Genomic DNA, 23,363 nt, shown 5'->3' with positions numbered 1-23,363 from the left:
CACCAGGGCTCAGAATACAAAGCAGAGCCTGGGACTGTCTTGCACATTTTCTCACTGGTGCTACTGACATCCCTCAAACTAGTGATCAGGACCGGCACCATTTTGATGACCTCAAGCATAGGAAGAGGAAGCACTTAGACCAGTGGACCCAAGACACATGGGCTCAGAATGTCCCACCAGTATGCAAGTATCAGTATCAATTAGTGTTTATCTAAGTCCAGCCTGTCTATGTGATCGATAGGTATGCATAAATGTTTCTTTATCTCCTGTACAGCTGCAGATAAGAGGGCTGTGAACATAGACGCCCATGCCAGCAGGTTGTTAAGGCTGCACCACGAGGCTGGTGAGTACAAATCTAGCTTGCAGTATTCAGGGCTAATAAATAGAAAGGAGTACAATGGCAACTGCCAGTAGGTTAAATGTGTACTGTGTGTAATGAATAAATGATGTTAGCAGAGTAATAGTGATGTACAGGATATCTATCACTAAAAGTGTCAGTCCCTTCAATAAAACTAAAAAGCCAGACTGTTGTGTTTACTTTGGTATGTAGTGGTATGAATCTAAATGTGTACAGGTTCTGCACGGCAACTATGGCTCTGACAGCATGAATTAATTGAGGTTCATCTGACAAAGATTGTGGAGCTGTAAAACTGGAAATCAACTTTATGAAATGTTCCATGCACCAAGATCTGATCCCTGAATAGTAATCTGTAAAGTATTATATTGTATCACCTACAGCAGTGCTTTGTGTTAACCACTGTATCCCCTACAGCAGTACTTTGTGTTAACCATTGCTTTCCAAATTGTAATATCTCAAAATATTAATACACAGTACAAGAACTATCTGCCATGCATGAATGTCAGAATTACAAGGTCATATTGTCCAACCAAGAGAATATTAGGCAGAAAACATTCAAACAAGAAAGCAGTTCCTCAAAAGCTCACTGTGATGAAACACAACCTTGTTGTACCTTTTTGCACAAACAGGCACAGTTCAAATCCCAGAAGTGGTAGTAAGCTGTATGCATAATTTCACCCAAGAATATGTGAACAAGTGCATAAACAATTAGGTAGTGTTAACAGAAATTTCCTCCACAGGTCTGCCAGGTAAGGAAATGTTCTATTAGCTGTAAGAAGGCTGTACTAATACACTGTGCACATCGCTTCGACTGTCCAATCCGAAGGTTGCAAATGACAGCAAGATATGTACATATACCAAGCGGTTTCTTCCGATAAATGTCCTTCAAGTGTCATGCTGTCATGGCTAGTGGGCACTGCTGCTAATACCCAGGGTGACAGAAATCGAGACAGAGTATGGTAGTAGCACAAACAGCACACACACGTGCACACACACACACACACACACACACACACACACACACACACACACACACACACACACACACACACACACAAAACACACACAAAACATGAGTGCAGGGCACCCCATCAGTGTCACATATGTAACCTTGAATATGGGAATGTGTAGAAACAGTCAGGTAGTGTTAACAGAAATTTCCTCCACCAGTCTGCCAGGTAAGGAAATGAATCTATTAGCTGTAAGAAGGCTGCACTAATACACTGTGTACAACACTTCCACTGTCCAACACTTCCACTGTCCAACCCCAAGGATGCAAATGACAGCAAGATAAGTACATACACCAAGCGGTTTCTTCTGATAGATGTTTCTCAAGTGTCACGGAGTCACGGCTAGCGGACACTGCTGCCAATACCCAGGCTGACAGATAGAAATCCAGGCAGAGTATGGCAGTAGCACACACACACACACAACATGAGTGCAGGGCACCCCTGTCAGTATCACATATCTAACCTTGAATATGTTAATATGTGTAGAAACAGTCAGGTAGTGTCAACAGATATTTCCTCCACAGGTCTGCCAGGTAAGGAAATGTATGTATTAGCTTTAAGAAGGCATTAGTAATACACTGTGTACAAACATTCCACTGCCCAACTCCAGGCCATAGGTAGATGCAAAGTGAGGTCATACCTAGAGGGTAATGAGTAGAGTAGTACAGTTGTGAACAATTGAAGCCTATACAGTTAATTGATATCTGTCTTTCTCCCCCTCCCTATCTGCACCAATAATTCATACACATAATCAACAGGTATGTTTTTCTCCAAACCTGCTGTTGGGACACATGCCCTATTGTCCTATAAATACTGAATCGTTTGATTATTAATCTTCCCTGTTCAAATACTGTCATTGGTGGCCTGTTGCTATCAATGTAACTTGCATGCCATTGTAATGCGTACTGTGGCTCCATATAGGCATGTGTTCTGTTTGCTATGCAACTGTTTCAAATCTGTTTTATGGAGACAATTGAAACACCCATGCATGCTGTTATAACTAATCTCAAAATGTGTTGTTCATGACTATCCAACATATTTTGCAAATCCTCAACACCATAGCATGTTTGGGAAGGCAGATCTGATGGATCCACCTGTCCCACCTCATCTGGCTGTGACACCAGGCACCAGCATGTCTGGGACCCAACCAGGGACCTCCTCGTCTGCTGGTTCTACACCACTTTCAGGTGGAACTGCCTCAGGGAATAGGACCCGTCCCTCCCCGGGAGTGAGTGCGGACAGGAAACCATCACCCATAGCAAGGTCTGGGGGTTGGTGTATAGCACCATCCAAAAGGAGTTTGTTGGACAGCTGTGCCAGATTGAGGGCTGCCTGGCACATCTTAAGAGTCAGCCTGCCCATCTTGTCCAGCCCCTAGCCCAGCCACATTTGAGGCCATGAAGATGCCATAGTGACTGCCCATGGGTTGGGACCTCAGTCCTACTGTATCCATTTGGGGGCTCATGGGCATCTGATTCCCAACCACCCTCCCCGTCCAAGGTGTTTACCCCTCACATGTGTCATATACCGCCCCTTCTGCTGTCTTGTCTGCCTTCCTACCGAACTTACTTCCCCAAATATACCTACTATCCTTCCTCAACATCCCAAACTCACCTTAAAAAAGGGTCATCTGTTTCCCCCCAAAAAATTACTCCCCATACATAGCTGTCCATTTTGCACACATCCACTGGACACATGCAATCTGGTCCAATTGGCTTGACAACACATTACTGCAAATTCACCTCCAAATTCTGTAGAAATTCACAACTGAAATGGACAGCTATTGACCTTTCCTACACCTGTCCTCCACATGCCTAGCTACCTTTCATACTGCACTTCCCTCTGCATGCCCCTTTTTCACCACTTTCCTATTACCCCTTTTTCTTTTCTTTTAAATAAATTAGTGTGGGGGTAAGTGGAAATAAGCGGTGCTAAGTGAAGCTAAATCTGATTAACCATAGCTTGGCATCGCTTAGTGTCACTCAAACCCGCTTACAACTCCTTAAAATTGCCTTTATCACACTCTATCCATCAGAACTTATTCTGCCCAGAAACAAAATAGGCAGCCTTGCCAAGTCTCAATTCATGGATGCTGTGCTATACAATTACAGCAACATATCACTACACTATCTGAACTGTGAGAATCTCCAGTGCAACAAACATATCATGTATTCTGCTCATTTAACTTTAATGAAAAAAACATCAGCCCCAAGACTTGAACCCATGATCATGTACACTATAGTGAAATCAATGCAGTACTATCCTAAGACATGAACCCATGATCCTATACACTATAGTCAAAGCAATGTACCACTATAATATCTCAGCTGTAACAATTAATGTTGCTTTTTCATACATATCATGCAATACAGCCATACAACATTAGGAAGAAAGCTCTGTGGAATCAGTCATGTGTTGTATATAGACATACACACACACGCACACACACACACACACACACACACACACACACACAGATATATATATATATATATATATATATATATATATATAAAAAGTAGATACATAATATAGATATACATTTATAAATACATAAAGGAAGAAAAAAAAAATATATATATATATATATATATATATATATATATATATAAAACATGTAGTGCAGTCATACCTCAGAAGCATCTCTCCCAACCTCTTAGTGCAAGAAACCTGTACAAAGGCTGTAAAATGGGGGGATGGGTCACATATTGGAACATATTTCAAATATCGCTGTTGGAAACAAAGACATTTGCTACAGCAACAGGGTCTGTTTCAGTAGACAATCACTGAGGGATATGAGGATGGAAACTGAAATGTTATGTCATTATTTACTGATATAAAGCCTTCGATCATTACAGTGATTTACCAGACAAATACAAAATAACTTCTGGAGCAGAACAAAAGTATGGACCAAACATCTGGACACTCTGTGTATATCCTGGCAGTGGAGAGGTATCCTCAGAACCCAATAGTGCAATGAATCTGGACCAAGCCTGACAAAATGGGGAGACAAAGGTATGAAAACAGGGACATATCCAAAATATGTGAGTAGATACGCTAAGAAAGTTGATGTAGTAGCATTGTATGTCATAACATATATTGACTGAAATATCAGAAGTCTGCAACTCAATTTCTTCTCATTAGTTAGTGACCCCAATCCCCACATCACCCCACTGATTTGTCAGGAATACAAAACAGATATGGGGACCAGACCAAAGATATTGGCCAGACAACTGGATGTCCTATGAATATGTGGATATAACACAACATTAGGAAAACTACTGTGAGCTACCAAGCAACATCCAAACTACAATCAGACTGATGTAACACTACCCAAATCCTGCTCTGGTGCTTTACACATGCATTTGCAAATATAACAGGCACTACAGGGATGTAACACTATTGGAAAAGAGACACTGGTGTGAAAGTGCATACCCCACAACCAATTGCAACAGTCATAGTGACATTTTAGTAAGCAAACTGCACACTACAGTATACTGACTGTGTGAGCAACGATATCCTGTTTGCCACTCACACATTACCCCTACATATACTGCCCCAAGTCACAGTGTAGTGGGAATCTTGAAGTGTACAGAACATGTCAAAGTCTGCCTGTACAAACATATACAAGCAATAGGGAACCAGAAACCAGAGCAGCATGCAGAGTCAGATAGAAAGGGCCCAAAATATTCACATGTATCCCCCTCCCTAGACAGCCCAAATAACATGTACACTACATTGCTACATAATCCTGACAGTCTGTTAACAATGTCTAGACATACACAGACTTTTCAAATGTATAGTTTCCCACAGAATGTATAGGTACAGGACTCGCATGTATGGCCATTTCCTTGTTAAATGTCCGGGGGTCTATGACATCACTGGGATGGTAGCATGAAGGCAATAAATAATAATACTACATACCTCTGAACCTCTTAGTGCATGACATCTGGGCAAAGCCTGACATAATTGGGGGACAGAGACCCAAACACAGGGTTATACTGGACATTTTGCTGTTATAAATTTAGACAGTTGTGGTTTTACCAGGTTTGTTGTAACATATATTTTCTGAGGAATATGAAGTCAGTAACACCAGTGTATGTTAGCATTTACTGACTGCATTCCCTAGAGTATCCTACTGATTAAACAAGGACAACAACTGACAAAACATATTTACCACACATCTTGATAGTGTCTAGGACTCTGGACAGTGTAGCAGTATGACCGCAGTCATGTAACAGAATGGAAATCCCAGACAGCTGCCAAATATGTCACCCAGCACCTTATGCAGTACAGTAAGACCAACACAACACTCCCCCACATCAGCTCTGGGTAATTGCCCATGTATATTCAAATACAGTATGCACTACAGGGATGTAACTGTAGTGAAACGCAGATAGTGGTGCAAAAATGTCCACCCAAAAACATTTGCACCACAGTCACAGCAACATACCAGTACACAAAATGAACTCTAGAGTACAACTTCTGTCTGAACAAAAATATCCTGACTGCCAGTCACACACTACACTGACATATACTGTCCAAAATCACAGTGTATTGGGAATCCCTATGGTGTTACTGGATATTTCACAGTCTGCTCATACAAGCATACAGACCTGATAGACAGCCAGCAGCTGTAGCAGCATGCACAGTTAGATAGGTAAAGGACGTATGGCATTCACATCTGCTACTGTCCCTACCCAGCTAAACAAACATCTACACACTATACTGCTTCACAATCTTGGCAGTCTGTTCACAATGGTCAGACATACATAACTGTCATATGTACAGATTTCCTTAGAATTTCCAGGGTGCTGAACCATAATGCTGGCCACTGCTGCATACCACAGCCAGGAGTCTGCTAGGTTACTGGAATGATAACTGGAGTGCAGTCAGTAATTAATGATATACCATACCTCTGCGTCTTGTAGTGCAGGACATCTGGACAACACATGACATAGTTGGGGGCCACGGGGCCAGAAAGAGGGACATATCACACATACTGGTGTTACAAACTGAAACAGTAACTGGTGTTATACGTGTTGTTGTAACATAACATCCCTGAAGGATATGATTCTGGAACACCAATGGATATCAACAGTTAGTGACTACAATCCTCACATTATCCTACCAACCCCCAAAAAACAGACATCGTTCAAGGAACAGACCAAATACAACAGGTAAACCTCTGGGCAGTCCATGGGCAACATGCCAGTTGAAAGGTATATCAAATGCATATCACTGTCAGATGTCAGGTCACTCAGTAAATGCATGTCCAGGCAAACCCAGTCAATCTGGCAACCCTCCATGTGTGCATAACAGCACTAATTACATACAATCTGTACCCAATTCTGGAGCTTTGCCCCCCATGTTGTTGGGCTGTCTCCACATGTCCTGTCCTATGAGGTATTCCCACCAACTGTCTGTGAAAGTGTAGCCCCCACACCTCCATAATGTCCCCCACACAGGCAAGTAAAAGGGGCAAGGCCCACATGAAGAACGTCCCATATGTTGGAAACTAGCAGCAGTGTGCAAGCCCACACCACAATACTATGTGGGCACTTACATAGCTGTATGTCCTCAGCAATACCTGACAGGGCAACATCAACCTCCTCAAGGTTGGCTGAAATCCTGTGGTGGACAGCAGCAATACACAACTACCATCAGAGGTGGAAATAATCACAGGACGGGCCAAGAAGGAACAGTGCCACGTTGGAAGCCATGTCACCTTGTTCTGCATAAGCAAATAAGGTCACAGGTGATGTACCCTAAGGCTATATTTGAGTGCAAATTGGATACATCCACCAAGGCCATTAACTAGGCTTTCCAGACATGTGTCTGCAATTCCAGAGGCAACACACATCTGTTCTGTAGTGGTGGTCAATAAGACCACATACACATATGCCATAGGTATAGGCAGCTGGTTGCAGACACACGAAGTGTAAACATCACCCCCTGTCTCCCCATAGGTAAACGTGCATGTACAGCACCTGCCCCCTTCCCTCATGATCCTCATGATCAGGAAGCAGGTCTGTAATGCCCTCTCAAAGGCAACACATAGAGGTCTCCATAGGCCTGATACCATTCCTGGTTGCATCCTACATGAACACAGGCATGGGCTCTCAGACCCATTCGACAGTGTAGTCAACCACAGACTGAGTACCAGTGTCATCCCATCTACACAGAGGACAGACAGAAAGTTGATCGAAAACAGGTTATGCATTAGCATGAATGTTCTGAAGGATACAAGTCTGAAACTGAAATGTATGCCATTATGTCATGACAGTAGTCCTCAATGACAAGGCCGAAAACCTCAATACTCTCCATTTAATATAATAATATATTAACATCCAATAAAAGATAAATAAAAATATATAGCTGAAATCCCCAAACCAAGATAGTGTAGTGGTCAGGCATGCAAGCCATATACAGTTTGAGTACTACAACAGGCAATCCGATTTTACTTGGGAAAGCAATGTTAAACGTATTATTTATAAAATATGTGGTAAGTTATTTTTGTCACCCAGGGTAGTGTAGCTGGTGTAAAGTGGAAGTGTGAGTGCATATAACATGTAAAACTACCCATGTATACATGTCTCCCATACAGTATAGTTACACCCCTTGCTACTGTAATGAAAGCACATAGAGCCATGTCATGTAATAGAAATCAGACACACTTACTAAATTAAGTCATTAGTGTGATATTTTATAAGAATGAACTGTGAGCAATGCTCAGCTATGCTTAGCAGGTTTAAGCATTGCTCAAACATGAATGCTAAGCAGCAGGTAGCTCAGCTAATTGGATTTTCAAACTGGTAAGTATCATTTAGTGAAACCTACATGGTTTTAGCACCTAATAGTTTAACCATTTGTTGGCATCACTTAGCGTTGCACAATCTCATGCGAACCAGTTTACAACTGCTTAAAACTGCCTTAATCAGTCTAGCTGCATTAGCATCTGTTCTGCCCAGCAACAAAATAAACAGCCCTTGCAGGGCTTGAACCCTGGACCCAGAACCCCACAGTCACCGCAATTTACTACAAACCAGCTGAGCTGTAGGACATTCTGCTGTTTTTCAAACATATCAATAGGGAAGAATCATTGTGGAATCACTAATGACTGGTATTTACAAATATATGTATAATAAAACATATACATATATGGATATATGTTGTTACATCAAAAGTACGTTAAATCGAAATGTACTACAGCTAACACACTTTCACGAAAGTGCATTTTAGCAAAAATGCAGTTTTGTGAAAAAATAAAAATAAAACAACAAAATGCCAAAAACACTACAAAAATAAAAGTCTACTCATGTTTATGTAATGGGGCAAGCCCCCCTGCACCCCCCACACACACCCTACTTTAATATTCTCACTCCGAGATTGCACTTCAGTGGGGAAAAGGGAATATTCCATTATCCCTGCTGTACCACGATCTAAGCAACAGTTTGCTTAGTTGTAGAATCAACAGTACATGTTGATGTACAACTAAATCTACATGCAATCTGCATGTTGTTTTTCTTTCTTTTGCAAAAGTGCATTTTCGCTAAATTGTACTTTCGTGAACGTGAGTTCACTGTACTAAGTTTTGATTTAATGTATTTTCGATGTTCAGACTAGGACCCACATATATAGATAGATATGTATGGAGATACATATATATGTACAACAATATATAGATATATTACCAATAAAGACTGAGATATATATATATATATATATATATATATATATATATATATGAAAATATATACATATGTATGGGGATGCAGATATATGCAAGAGAACATATGAAAAAGAACAAAACAAATACACACATGCACACACACACACGCACACACACACACACACACACACACACACACACACACACACACACACACACACACATATATATAGGGGTCCCCTTCAGTCGAATGAACGTTTACAAGTTCAACTGCATATGTCCGAGACCATATGTTCAAACTTGTAAAAGTTTGATCAGACTGAATGGAGATCTCTGTACAGAGCAGAAAGTGAAGGTTTCCCATTTCTGCAATGTAGTGCGATCTCCGAGTTATTATATTTAAGTAAGAGGGGTGTGGGGGTGCAGGGGGGAGTAGACCCCCTGCTATAGACATTTAGTTTTTTGTTTTGTTGTTTTTTGCGTTTCTACTTCAGTATTCGAACATTTACAGGTTCAAACATATGGTCTCTGCCATATGTGGTTCAAACTTGTAAATGTTCGATCTACTGAAGTAGATCTATATATATATATATATATATATATATATATATATATATATATATTTTTTTTTTTTTTTCGATAACATGCAGCATTGTTATACCTCAAAACACCTTAGTACAAGGATTCTTGACCAAGCCAAACAATCTGGGGGGACAAGGGTATTGAAACAGAGACACATTGGAAATAATTGGGTAGATAAACTGAAGACATTGCTGCAGTAACACTCTCTGTCCTAACATATGTTGAATGCAATATCAGATGTCTAAGAAATCAATTGCCTGTCATTATGTAGTGAGTCCATTCCACACATCATCCCACTGAATTGTCAGAAATACACACCTGTCATGGGGACCAGACCAGATATGAGCCAGACAACTTTACATCCTATGAACACCTTGACAGTTGAGAGTGAAGAGCTATGGGTGCAGCTATATAACATTAAGGAAACTATACTAAGCTGACAAGCATGTCATCAAGCACCATCCGAAAGACAGTCAGGACAACACCATACTACCCCAAAGCAGCTCTAGGGAATTACATGGGCATGCACTACAGGGAGATAACTGTACTGAAAAAAAGATACTGGTGTGAAAGTGCATACACACACCCAATTGCACCACAGTCACAACAACATACCAGTAAGCCTACCAAGCACTACAGTATAATGACTGTATGGACAGATATATATTGAATGAGAGTCACACAATACCCCTACATATACTGTCCCAGGTCACAGTGTAGCCGGACTTGTGTGGTGGTATGGAACATGTCTCAGAATGCCCATACAAACATGTACTGCTGATAGACCACTGGTAACTGGAGCAGCATGCACAGTTGGATACAAAAGGATGCATGCCACTCACATCTGCCTCCCCACCCTGCACAGGCCAATTAATAAGTAAACAGTACACTGTTAGAAATTCTTGATAGGCCATACACAATAGTCAGACATGCACTTACATCCTGACTGTACAGAGTTCCACAAGTTGTCCAGCCTTTGCCCTCATATTTATGGCCCCTACTCCAGAACATGTGTGGGATTCCACAACATCACTAGGATAATATCGGGAATGACAGCACTAAATGATAGACCATACCTATCCACCACATAGTGCATGACATATGGACAAAGCCTGACACAATAGGGGTACAGCGGCCCAGAAATAGGGGCATATGTACAATAATGCTGTTATAAACTGCAAAAGTCATCTGCAATGAGGGATATGGCAGTCTGGTAACACACTGTGTGTCATAGCCGAGGTAACAATTAACAGGTCTGTATAACAGTTATTGCATGTGCCACAGAGATTATAGGGCTGAGGGGTGTATACAGGTAAGTGTTTGGTAGTAGACATCAGCAGCTCTTGCAAAGTAGACAATAGAAGTGTATTGGGTGTAACACATCTCAGATTGTTGAAATCCACACCCCAGAAGATATTGTGTAGACTAAACACACAGAGAATATCATTCACACACACACACACACACACACACACACACACACACACACACACACACACACACACACACACACACACACACACACACACACACACACAGGATCACAATTGCCAGTGTTGGTTTTGGAACCCCTACCCATTTAGTTAGTGGTACTACAGTGTTAGGCAGTTATCACAGGTGGCACAGAGCTTATAGTGTGGAGAGTGTTCCAGAGTATGTGTAAAATGAATTGCATCATATGCCCTTTTAAGGTATGTTAGTGTGGGGTACTGGGTGTGAATGTATTCATAATACTGTCACGCATGAGTCTACACACTCCCAAACACTGCTATACACACCAATGCACACACACAAATGTGCCAGTACTGTGATTAGCAGCCCTGCCTCTGTAGCTATTCATTCTATATTGTTGCATAGCTGTTGCACACAGCACAGGGCTTATAGGTCTGCAGAGATCTGCAGTTGATGTAAAAACCAGCCCTTGTAGGGTGGAATGTATGATCTGTGCTGGGAGTACCATGGGCACCCAACGGATATAGTCCTCAGTGAAGATACTGGTCTTACACACACACACACACACACACACACACACACACACACACACACACACACACACACACACACACACACACACACACACACACACACACACACACACACACACACACACACATACTCACACACATACACTCACTCATGCACACACTCACACACACTCACTTGCACACACACACACACACACACACACACACACACACACACACACACACACACTCACACACACACACGCACCCACACACACATTTGTCTGGAATGAGATTAGAACCCCTACCTATCTAGTTATTGTTACTAAACTGGTATGCATTTATTGCATGCGTGGCATTTGTAGGATGATGTGCATTCCACAGTTCTTCTGAGGTGAACAACATCATCAGGCCTTATAAAGTATGGCAATGGGAGATGTACTGGATGAGAATGGACTCAAAATACTCTAACCTTCAGAAATATACACAATGACAAACACAGTTACAGTCATACACACATTTGCCAGAGCTGAGGTTAGCAGCCCTGCCTATCTTGTCAGTCAGTCCATACTGTTACATAGTTTCTTCACACAGCACATCCTTTATTGGAGTGAATAGTGTCATCAGATACCTCTACAGTTGATGGAGACAGTGGGCCTCATACAGTGGACCTTTGGACATGTACTGGGAGTACCATGGTCTAAAAATGTAAATCTCACCCCCCCATTGGATATAGTACTCACTCAAACACAGGGCACTGTTGTCACACACACAGTCACACATTTGCCAGGACTGAGATTTGAATGCCTACCTATTTAGTTATTGGTACTACAGTGATATACATTTGTCACACATGCCATGGACCTTGGAGGTTGAAGACTGTTCCATGGCTCTTCTAAGGTGAGCAACATCACCAGCTCTTGTAAAGTATGGCAATGTGCTGTGAACTGGGAGAGTGAGGCCGCAAAATGCTGTCTCCCACAAATATACACATGTACAAACACTTGCATGCACACACACACACACACACACACACACACACACACACACACACACACACACACACATATTCACATTTGCCAGGACTCAGAATGGAACCCCCACCTATGTAGTTATTGGTACTATAGTGTTATACAGTTACTACAAGCACCAGGGAGCCTATAGGATGAATAGTGTCACAAGGTACCTTTGAAGTGTATAATATCTCCAGCCCTTGCAAAGTATGGCAATGGGTGAATAGAGCATCAAAGTGCTTTCACCTTCAACTTTACACACTCACAAACACTTTTATATACAGTCATGCACACACACATGTTTGCCAGTACTGAGATTCATAGGTACATGTGTTCATAGGTGTGTACCAGGCTAATGGCCATGGGGTCAGGGAGTACCCTGGCATCATGCCACCTGACATTTGTCCACAGTGCGTCTATCGACTATTGCCACTTGAATGATCCCCATGGTGACAGTTAAATTCCCCATCCACTCATCCAGATTTCTCTTGAAAAGGGCCAGTGAGGTGCTCTGACTGACATATTATCTGACATATATTCCATAATGTGGCCAGTCTCTGGGTTATAGACCTCTCCCCCAGCATGCTCTGTTTATTGTGGTAATGAGGTTGTGATGTCCGTGGCATGTGGTGTAGACCGATTGGGATTTCACTATATGTGGCATTCCTAACAGGCTGGGTAGACACGGCTTTGTCAGTCAAGAAAAGAATGCATGTAAGTAGCCAACATGTGACCGAGAATAATTGGAGGTATTGGACTCTGTCCCTATAGTACAGTTGCTTAAGGCCTAGGGTCCTATTTGTGAGGTACATTTGCCACCTCCCCAGTTGTTGCAGGTGTCTAGTGAGGTACATGGCAAATAGGCCATTCTACTTGATATTTTGCCTAATGAGGGGAGAGTAGAGGGAAACAATGACCTCTTCTGTCCTGGATACAATACCCTTAGTTATGAAATGTGCCACATAGAAGGAATTTCTGTCAACAGTGGCAATGTGGCGGTCATAAGAGAGGTCACTGTCAACCTATATTCTTAGGCCTCTTATAACAACTTCTGTGTCAAGTGTACTACCAGCGATGTGGTAATTCATGGAAACCACATTGATCCCAGAGGAGATGCCAAAGCATTTCTTGCCATTGAGCCTAAGGCCAGTGTTCAGACTACAGTCGTAGGTCTCAGTGGGGAGCGTAAGAAGGATGTCAACATAATTTGGGGATGTAAATATAGCACCCCACCTTGCAGTTGTTTGCAAACGTTGTCACCCAGAGTCCCTTTGTGTTGGGCTGGATGTCAGAGGCATAGATACTGTACATGGGAGGAACCAGGACCAGACCCTGTGGTACTCCACTCATGACTGGTCAGCAGTTTGACATGGAGTCCACTGCCACTGTGGGTTCCATCTATGATCCACTTTGCCACCCAGCTAGTGACATAGGGGTTGATGCCTAGCTGAGTGTGTTTGTCTATGATTCCTGAGTGTGGAATTGTATTAAAGGATTAGAAATCCCACCTATCTTGTTTTTGATACCATACTGTTATAGTTATTTCACATAGCACACAGCTTATAGGGCTGCAGAGTGTCTACAGCTACCTCTACACTGGTTTACAACAGTGGGCCCTGTACAATGGCCATTGGGACATGTACTGGGTGGACCACACTAAAAGATTGCAAAACCCACTCCCAATGGATATGATTCACAACCACACATGTACCACCAGGGTTGATATTCAACCCCCTACCTATCTAGTCATGGTTAGTACAGTGTTATTCATGTATTGCATGCACCACAGAGATTATTGGATGAAGGGCATCCCAAGTACTTCTAAGGTGAGAGACATCAGCAGCCCTTGTAAAGTATAGCAATTGGAGATGAACTGGTTTTGGATGACCACAAAGTACTGTAACCTACAGATATACACCCATACAAACACAAATACACTCACATACATATTTGCCAGGACTGAGATTAGAACCTCTACTAAACTATTTTGTTGTACTATAGTAGTATGTAGTTATCACAAGTGCAACAGAGCTTATAAGGATATCAGCTGCCCAAAGGTATCTGTAAAGGTGACTGACATCAGCAGGACTGCTAAAGTAGGGCAATGGGAAGCGTACTGGGTGTGAATTACCTCAAAATTGTTAACCTACAAACACATACACACTTGTACATTTACCAGCACTGAGATTAGAACTCCTACCTAATTAGTTTGTTGTACTACATTAGTACACAGATATCACAAGCACCACACAGCTTAGAGGTCTAATGGCTGCCCAAAGGAATCTGTAAAGGTGACTGACATCAACAGGACTGCTAAAGTAGGGCAATGGGAAGTGTACAGGGTGGTACACAACTCAAAATGGTACAACCCACACAGGATATGATTCTTACACACAAACACTGATGGCTGCCCAAAGGTATCTGTAAAGGTGATTGACATCAACAGGACTGCTAAAGTATGGTGATGGGAAGTGTTCATGGTAGTACACAACTCAAAATGGTACAACTCACACAGGATATGATTCTCACACACAAACACTTACTTGTCAGTATTGAGATTAGAACCTCTGCCAATCTACTGATTTGTACTATAGTATTATGCAGTTATCACACACGTTATGGAGGGTACTTGGCTGACAATTGGCCAAAAGTGCTGATAAGGAGAATGATATCAGCAGGACTATAAAGTAGGGCATTGGGTAGGAAACTTATCAAAATACTTCTTCTTACAAGCATACACACACACTTATACACCCAGGCACACATGTGCCAGATCTGAGATTAGATCCCCTGCCTATCTAGTGATTTGTACTATGGTGTTACACAGTTATTGCATGTGATACATAGCTTACTGAGCTGATAACTGGCCAAAGGTGCTGATAAGGGGAATGACATCAGCAGGACTGATAAAGTGGGGCACTGGGAAGTGTTCTGGTTGGGAATGGCCTAAAACCGTTTCACCTACAAACAAGCCAACCCATGCTCCCTCACATACACACAGTTGCCAGTACTGAGATTAGAACCTGTACCTATCTTGATATTTGTACTATAGTGTTACTCAGTTATCACACGTGATAAAGAGCATATAGGTGGTGATAGATGTACAATGGCACTTCTAAGGTGAATGATAGCAGCAGATCTTGTGAAGTAGGGCAATGTGAAGTGGACTGAGTGGGAACAGTCTCCTAATACTTAGACCTAGGGACACACCAACACACGCACACGCAGGTGATGTGATATTATAAACCCAACCTCAGTACTGTACATAATGAGGATCACCTTTTATGCTGGCATGTGCAACTATTTATAACTGGTATGCCACTGTACACAAAAGGACATCACCGTATGTCATTCAGGGTATCTGTGTGTGTGACTTACTCTGTTTGTGTCCCCCTGTGGCTCTCCCTCCATCACTATCTGTCTCTCACTTCCCCACATCTATGTGTGTGTATGCTTGACATATGTTATCTGTTGCCCATATATATGTGTGGAAGCACTACAAAATCCTGAAAGCCCAAAATCATGAAGACACAAAATCCTGAAAACTCAAAATCTTGAAAACTCAGAATCCTGAAAACACATAGGATACTAACACTTACTATATTCCAGCACAAGTACATGCAGAAACAAATAAAACACAAACCATATTACTCATCTCCAAGTATTAGCAGGGGGGCAAGCACTCCAGCACCCCCATGTGGGGGGCTGTGCCCCCACACCCTCTGTTATTTGAATATATCAATTCCGAGATTGCACTTAGTGTACTGATGTGCAGTCTTTGAGTTGTTATATTTAAGTAGTAGGGGGTGCAGGGGGCTTGCCCCCCTGCATATAGTTGAAGGGTTGTCAGCATTATCCTCCTCTCTGCCCTCAGCCTCTAGCACATACTGATGGATCAAAGCAATGGCAGCCCCTAACATTTTTCCAGTTAAAATTACTCCTCATGTGTACACCAATGGTGCAGAGTTTGTGGGAAAGAACAGACTGTAAAGTGTGTCCATAGTTTATACTGTTGTGCTACAGATGCTGCCTGTATGATTGGTTGACTATGATGCATTCCACCTGCTAGCTATGTAATTTGTTCTTGATTGCTTTTATTCTGCTATTTTCCTTTTTTCACTTTTTTTGCATTTCTATTTCCTCCCCTTTAAGCCCAGAGGTGTGCGGCACAAACCTGGTGCTCAAATGTAAACAGTCCTGCTATTTCCATTTTTCTTGTTTTGTTTTAAACCCAGTGCATCTGCGCATACACATTTAGCTAATGGAAACAGGAAGAAATGGCCCTCTCCTAGACGTGAACACGCTCCTTATTTTATGGAATAAGTCAATACAGCCTCAGACACACCCCCTTGCTTAGCTGTGCTTAGCTAAGCTTATCTGTGTGCCATAGGCTCCAATGTGCTTACAACATGCCTGACACACCCCCTTTTGATGTCTATTGCTCCTCCTAGTAACACGATTGTGCTGTAGCACCTACACAGTTAGGTGCAGTTTGGCACTTAGAAGATTTTTGTGATTCAGTAAATTTCCCCTCATTTGCATACCCCACTGCCTCAGTCCATAGTTACTGCACTAACACATACTTGACAGCCACTGGTACCAGATATTGTTTTGATTCTGCATGTCATAGACTATAATGGCAAAATGCTGATTTTCCTTAAAATTGAGTTTTCACATTTTTTAAAATTTTCGGCACGATCCCGTTTGGGCACCACTGCCCTATGCTTAAACAGCTATGATCAGCCAAAAAATATAACTTTGATTTTTATAAAAAATGAAGCAGTTTTCCATGCCAATGGCCATATATTTGGCCATTAGCATGCCTAATGACTATAATACATGCTTTTTTGGAGCTGTCATGCCTCTGTTTTGTTATTTGCAGAAATGTATTTGGTTAGTAACTGATTACATTTCTGCAACTAACACTGTTCTTTCACGGATACCTGCCTGCTTTCTGAATCACTAATTCACCTCATGTGCATGGTTTTCACCAGCAAATGAGGTAATTAGCATCCTTCTCTGGTTTCTCTGCAAGAACAGTTTAGGCAGGCTTGTGCATGTCAAAACACTAGTTTACTGGATCACTCAGTGGCCGTATTCCAAGCAGGAGTGGCTACACTGTTCCCACACAAAAAAAATTACTTTATTGAATCCCAGGCTAGGTCTTAGCAGAAATTAAAAAAACACAATGCATACTCCCACATCCAAAACAGTGTCTCCATAGTAAGACAGACAAAGTTTGCTCTCACAAAGCTGAAGATAAATAGTTTGATGGTGAGGTGTCTTTCAGTAACAAGATCTCCAGTATGTCAAGGATCTTCAAGACCCTCAGGTTGAACAAGTATGGGTGTGACATGGTGGTGGGTTCATGAGGGTGTAAATGATTTGGTGAACAAAACCCTGTGGGATATGCAATGAGACATTTCCAAGCTCTCTATGCATGTCACAAATGCAGGAATGATTCTAGTATTGAGCAGAATCCTACTTCCACCAGAAAAGATGCTGATGTGCAATACAAAGATGACTCATTTCAACAATTGGGCAAATAACTGGTGTCATTTTAGGGGGATCAAGAATGTGTCAGCATAGAATGAATTGCAGCACAGTCCTACTTGCTTTGCCAGTGTTGGCTTGTACTTGTCATTCCAGGACGCCCACATACTGGCTGAATACTTTGCTACTTCCATAGTGCATTTTTTAAGTGGACTCCAGTAAGTGAATCTTCCAACCTAAAAAGAAAACAACTAGAGCATCAGGCAATATCAGTCAGTGCTCACAGCTAGGTGTCTAAATAGCAGATTACCCGAGCTTGAAGCCCTCCTCCATTTGGAGAAAATTAATTTATGTATTATAACTGAAGCATGGTTTAAAAGTACAGAAAATTCCCCCTCTGTACCACAGGGCTTTATGTCGGCCATACCTTTAGACCAGATGAGAACTGTGGTGGAGTATCCATATTTGTAAAAGACCACATTAAATATAGATTCTAAAGAGACCCACAGAATGAACTTATTGAGACTCAACTCAGCCTAAATAAAAAGAAATATCACATCATTTCCCATTAAGAGATGCCTTCAATGATCTCCAGAAACCATGTCCTTCTTAAATACATTGTATGAACTTCATAATACACAGAAACTCCATCATCCTCTGGATGCTTTAACTACATATTATAAACTGGGAGACCTATACCTCAAATGTAGGCTAAGCCCAAAAACATTCATTGATTATATAAACAAGAATTCTCTAAATCAAATAGTCAATGAGTCCAAAAGAAGACAGAATGTTCTTGACTTGGTCCTTACAAATATAGCATCAATATGCATTAACCCAGCTAGATATTGTTTCCCAGGCAAGGCCGACCACAAATTTGTAATTTTTTCCTTCAAAATGACTAAACCAACAAAATGCAAATATTACAGTATTCATACATTTGAAATGCACAAACTTCCCACAATTGTATGATGAAGTATTAAAATTCATGTATAACTTTAACACCCAAGATATTGACAAGGCTAATAATCATGCAGATAAATTATATGCCCACCTAGAAAACTGTATAAATCTAACAGTACCTACCAAAACAAACAAAAAAAAATATGGGAAGGAGAAGAGCAAACCAGCATGGTATTCCACATGCATAAATAAAAAATATAATAGCAACAACAGAAAAAAATATTAAAATATATAGCAAAACTAAAGAGCCACAAATCAAGGTCAACATCAAAAGGTTATCCATCATACGGACAAATACCATCAGAAAAAACAAAGGTTTCCCATGAACTTAGGTTGGTATCAGAAAATAATGCCAAACACCGCTTTAAACATATTCATAATGGCAGTACATGCACTGATTCAGTGGATATCATAAATATATTAGTAAACAAATGGAGAACAAATTTTACCCCAGTGGCATCTATACAAAACTCATATATACCTTGTGATCTCAAGCCTCATATCAAAAAAGAATACTTGCTAAAAGTACCCCCCCCAAAAAAATACATCTTTTGTGGGAACTGATAATATACCATATGAGCAGTGCTAAACATTCACTGGTGGTCCTACTCCTACGGCTATTTGACCTGTGCCTAGCTAATGGATTTAACCCCAAGGTTTGGTGCACAGCACTAATGAAACCACTTTACAAGGGTGACCCCACCATGGAGCCCAAGGATTACAGAACCATCAGCCTGATCATTCTCAGCTGCAAGGTCATGGAATGAGTCATAGCAGGCCTGATAAACGATGATACAAAACATCTTATAAGACTTGACTCCTACCAGTTTGGCTTTGTTAGCTGTATGTCCTGTCAAAAGAAATCTGGTGAAGGTTAATGAAAACCATGGATAATACCATGTGCAAACACTATCAGCAAGCTAAATACTCTCAAAATTGATCACAGCATAGTTAGATGGATAACTAGCTCACGGAGGGACTGACCCTCCCTTAGTGAGGTGGTAGATGCATCTTCACAGTGCATGAAGGTAACCAGTAGGGCTCCACAGGGATCCTAGCTAGGATCCTTGCTACTCGACATATACTTCTCATTTCTCCAAATCAAAAATGAGAAACTTTACCAAGATTGTAGATGACTGTAAAGTGGATGTTGTACTAAAATCCCCTTCTGATTTTCAGAAGCTACAAAGTAAAATTACACATTAGTAGCCAGTGCTTTGAAAAGGGGCCAAAGCTAAATGCTAAAAAATGCAATATTGTAGCATTTGGTAAACAAACCCTCCATACAGTGTATGGTATAGAAAATATCCCACTCCAAAATGAAGATCTTGTCAAATACCTTGGAACAGGGAGTTGATAATTCTACCTCCTTTGATCATTATGTTACAAGGGTTGTCAAGAAATCCTTCTTTCTGGCACAACTAATTGCAAAGGGCATTTCCCCTAAATCCAAAAAAGTCCATATTCCTCTGTATTCTGCACGCTGACCAGGTCCATCATCAAATTCAATACCCATTTTGGATGGACCTTACTAAACATATCAAACAGTTAAAGAAACTCCAAAGGTTCCTAACCAAAACATATCATGGGGCCTAAAGAATCTGAGCTACCAAGAAAAACAGCAGGCCTTGTGCCTGTATTTAGTGTCCTATAGACTTCTTAAGGGGAATATGTGCCTTGCCTTATGTGCCATTAGGGATCTGATAGCCCAAGACCACTTATTTCTTCAAAAATCAAACAGCACATTCGAACCAGAGATCTCAACCTGCTTCGGCAAATACAAACATCACAGTGGAGAAATATATTTGTTATGCATCAATTGCCTCTTTTCTGGAGCAAAGTTCCTCTCTAGATCAAGCGGCATAACAAACTATCTTTCTTTAAGAAGGAATTAGAAAAATGGATGGATATTAAATAATTCACTCCCAGTATGACTTGCCTATTGTTCGTTGAAAAAAAGAAAAAGTCTTGAGGTGGGAACTGGCAAATATTAAATATCCACATGGCCCAGTTGCCTTGGACATTCTGTGACTCTGTGATTCTGTGATTCTATTTTTTCAGTCACAGTATATTCATATCACATCTTAAGAGATCAGTACATATGTGGGTATGGACCCTGCTTAATGTAGCCATGGACAGATTTTCTGTTACATTACCATAATATCTTCATGTTGCCTGAAATTAATAATGATTCATAAATGACGTGGGTTAATTTTTTTTCACAACTTATACTAACATCTGCTTCACTTTTCAGGAATTGTCATGGCCCCTGCTGGGCAGCACTGGAAAGAACAGAGGAGATTTTCTATTATGGTAATGAGAAACTTTGGCATGGGTAAAAAGTCCATGGAAGCTAGGATACAGGAAGAAATTGAACATTTGGTGAGAGCTTTTGAAGTCCAAGAAGGTAAGATTTATTAGTTTGTTTCCTTCCTCATACTGTAAAGGAAATACTTCATACATGTGTTGAAGATTACCCTAAAAGCAGTGATTTCTTAAAAAATGGAAGGCAAAGCCCCATTCTATACAAAACAGTGAAAAAACAACTTTAAGTTAATCTAAGTAGGAGATTCCACTCTTAGTAATATATATGGGATACAGTATAAATGAATCACCATAAAAGCTAGCATCCTTTATCATGGCCTGTTATCATACATGTGTAGGTATGCAGTTTTGATGTAGGTTGTATTTTGATGATTTTATTCACCTTTAGCAGTTGTCTTTTGCCTGTGTACTGAAGGAGAGTTATAGTGGTGGGTGTAGAGTCAAAAGAGCCCTCCATGCTGGTAACATATATTGGTTGTGCAACCCTCTAAGTTTATCACATGGAATTTCTCACTAAACTCCCTTTCCATTTAGAAATGTATTTTGCTTCTATACTCTACCTTTTATGAGAAACAACTGCAGTGGTTTACTTACTGTGGTAATATAGACCTGTTTATCAGGCCATTGCAACATTTTCAGTCTTTTATTGACCTGCATTTTAATGAACAATCTTTCCGTCTGTTTATATGTACCTGAATGTGTAGGAATTAGATTATTATGTTGGTGTGAATGACCTGAGATGAACCTCCCTGGACTACATGAAAAGGGACATGGAAAAGCTCTCCGATCTTGTAGCCCAGGCAGGTATGATCCTAGCCCTGAGTAGCATCATCCTGCCATCACCCAGAATGATACCACAGTACAAGGACAAAATGATTGACTTCAACAATTGGTTAAGCTTCTGGTGTCATTCTAAGGGGATCTAGTATCTGTTTGCCTGGGATGACATGATCGACAGACCACGATGCTTTGCCAGAGATGGCCTGCACCTGACAACCTTGGGATTCCGGATACTAGGTAAGGCTCTTGCCACCCCTATAGTGCCTTTTTTAGGCAAGGTTCAAATGACAAATTCACCACCTTAACAGGTACAAGCAAGAAAAATCTGAGGGTAATGCTACTCAATGCTAGAAGTCTAAACCTCAAAATGCATTCACTCGAGGCACTCCTTAAAATGGAGAACATTGGCATCTGTGCAGTAACAGAGACCTGGTTCAAAACTCCAGAGAGCATCCCTGGATTACCAGGCCATAATTCATATCACACCTTTCGGCCACCTAACCTAGACCGAAACACTAAAGGTGGAGGCGTGTCCATATTAATTAAGGATATCCACACCTCCAAGCTAGTTGCTCAACATAATGCATCCGAGATTATCCAAGTGCAACTAACTCTGGGCAAGACCGCAATCCAAATTGTGACTTGCTACAGATCCTCCACCATGCCCCAGGATTGCCACTCCTCATTTATTGATACACTGGAAAATTTTAGGGTACAACCCAACATCCTAATAATGGGTGATTTCAACTACCCCACCATTAACTGGGAAAACTACTCACGTACCAACTCTTTTTTGCTCAATGTTTTCTGGAATTCATAAATTCCAACACCTTGGATCAACTTATGCACACCCCCACCAGGGGCAGCATGTTCCTAGACCTGGTCATTACCAACATGGGTGACCAGTGTTCCACACCAGAGGTCAAGTCCTCATTGGTTAGGTCCGACCACAAGCTAATCACCCTAGACATTCACATCCTGCCCCCACCCCCATTGGGGAAACCACTGTAAAAAATTTTCTCCAAAGCCAACTTCATGCTTCTTAAGACAGATGTGGCAAACTTTAGAGGTATGACTGCTGAATCCCACACAAATGCACTTTATAAGCACTTACATGAGTGCATGGATCGTGCTGTCCCTAACAAAACCAAGATGCTATCCTCCAAAAAAAGAAAGCCAATCTGGTGGTCCTCTGCCATAAAC

General features: G+C 41.2%; 1 protein-coding gene across 2 annotated transcripts in view; it reads left to right on the top strand.

The window, feature by feature from the left end:
• Positions 1–23,363, top strand: part of LOC122809631 (cytochrome P450 2J6-like) — a 1,067,145-nt gene that overhangs the window by 368,797 nt on the left and 674,985 nt on the right. For both annotated transcript variants that reach the window (XM_044081266.1, XM_044081267.1), the window contains exon 4: positions 21,310–21,462. In XM_044081266.1, the coding sequence (XP_043937201.1) occupies positions 21,310–21,462 (153 nt within the window). The remainder of the gene's footprint in view (positions 1–21,309; positions 21,463–23,363) is intronic.

This window comes from Protopterus annectens, chromosome 8.part0 (assembly GCF_019279795.1).
Source record: "Protopterus annectens isolate FY-2018-M chromosome 8.part0, PAN1.0, whole genome shotgun sequence".
In the NCBI taxonomy this organism is placed as follows: Eukaryota; Metazoa; Chordata; order Ceratodontiformes; family Protopteridae; genus Protopterus; species Protopterus annectens.
The sequence above is the reverse complement of the archived record's forward strand: the minus strand, read 5'-3'. Positions and strand labels throughout refer to the sequence as shown.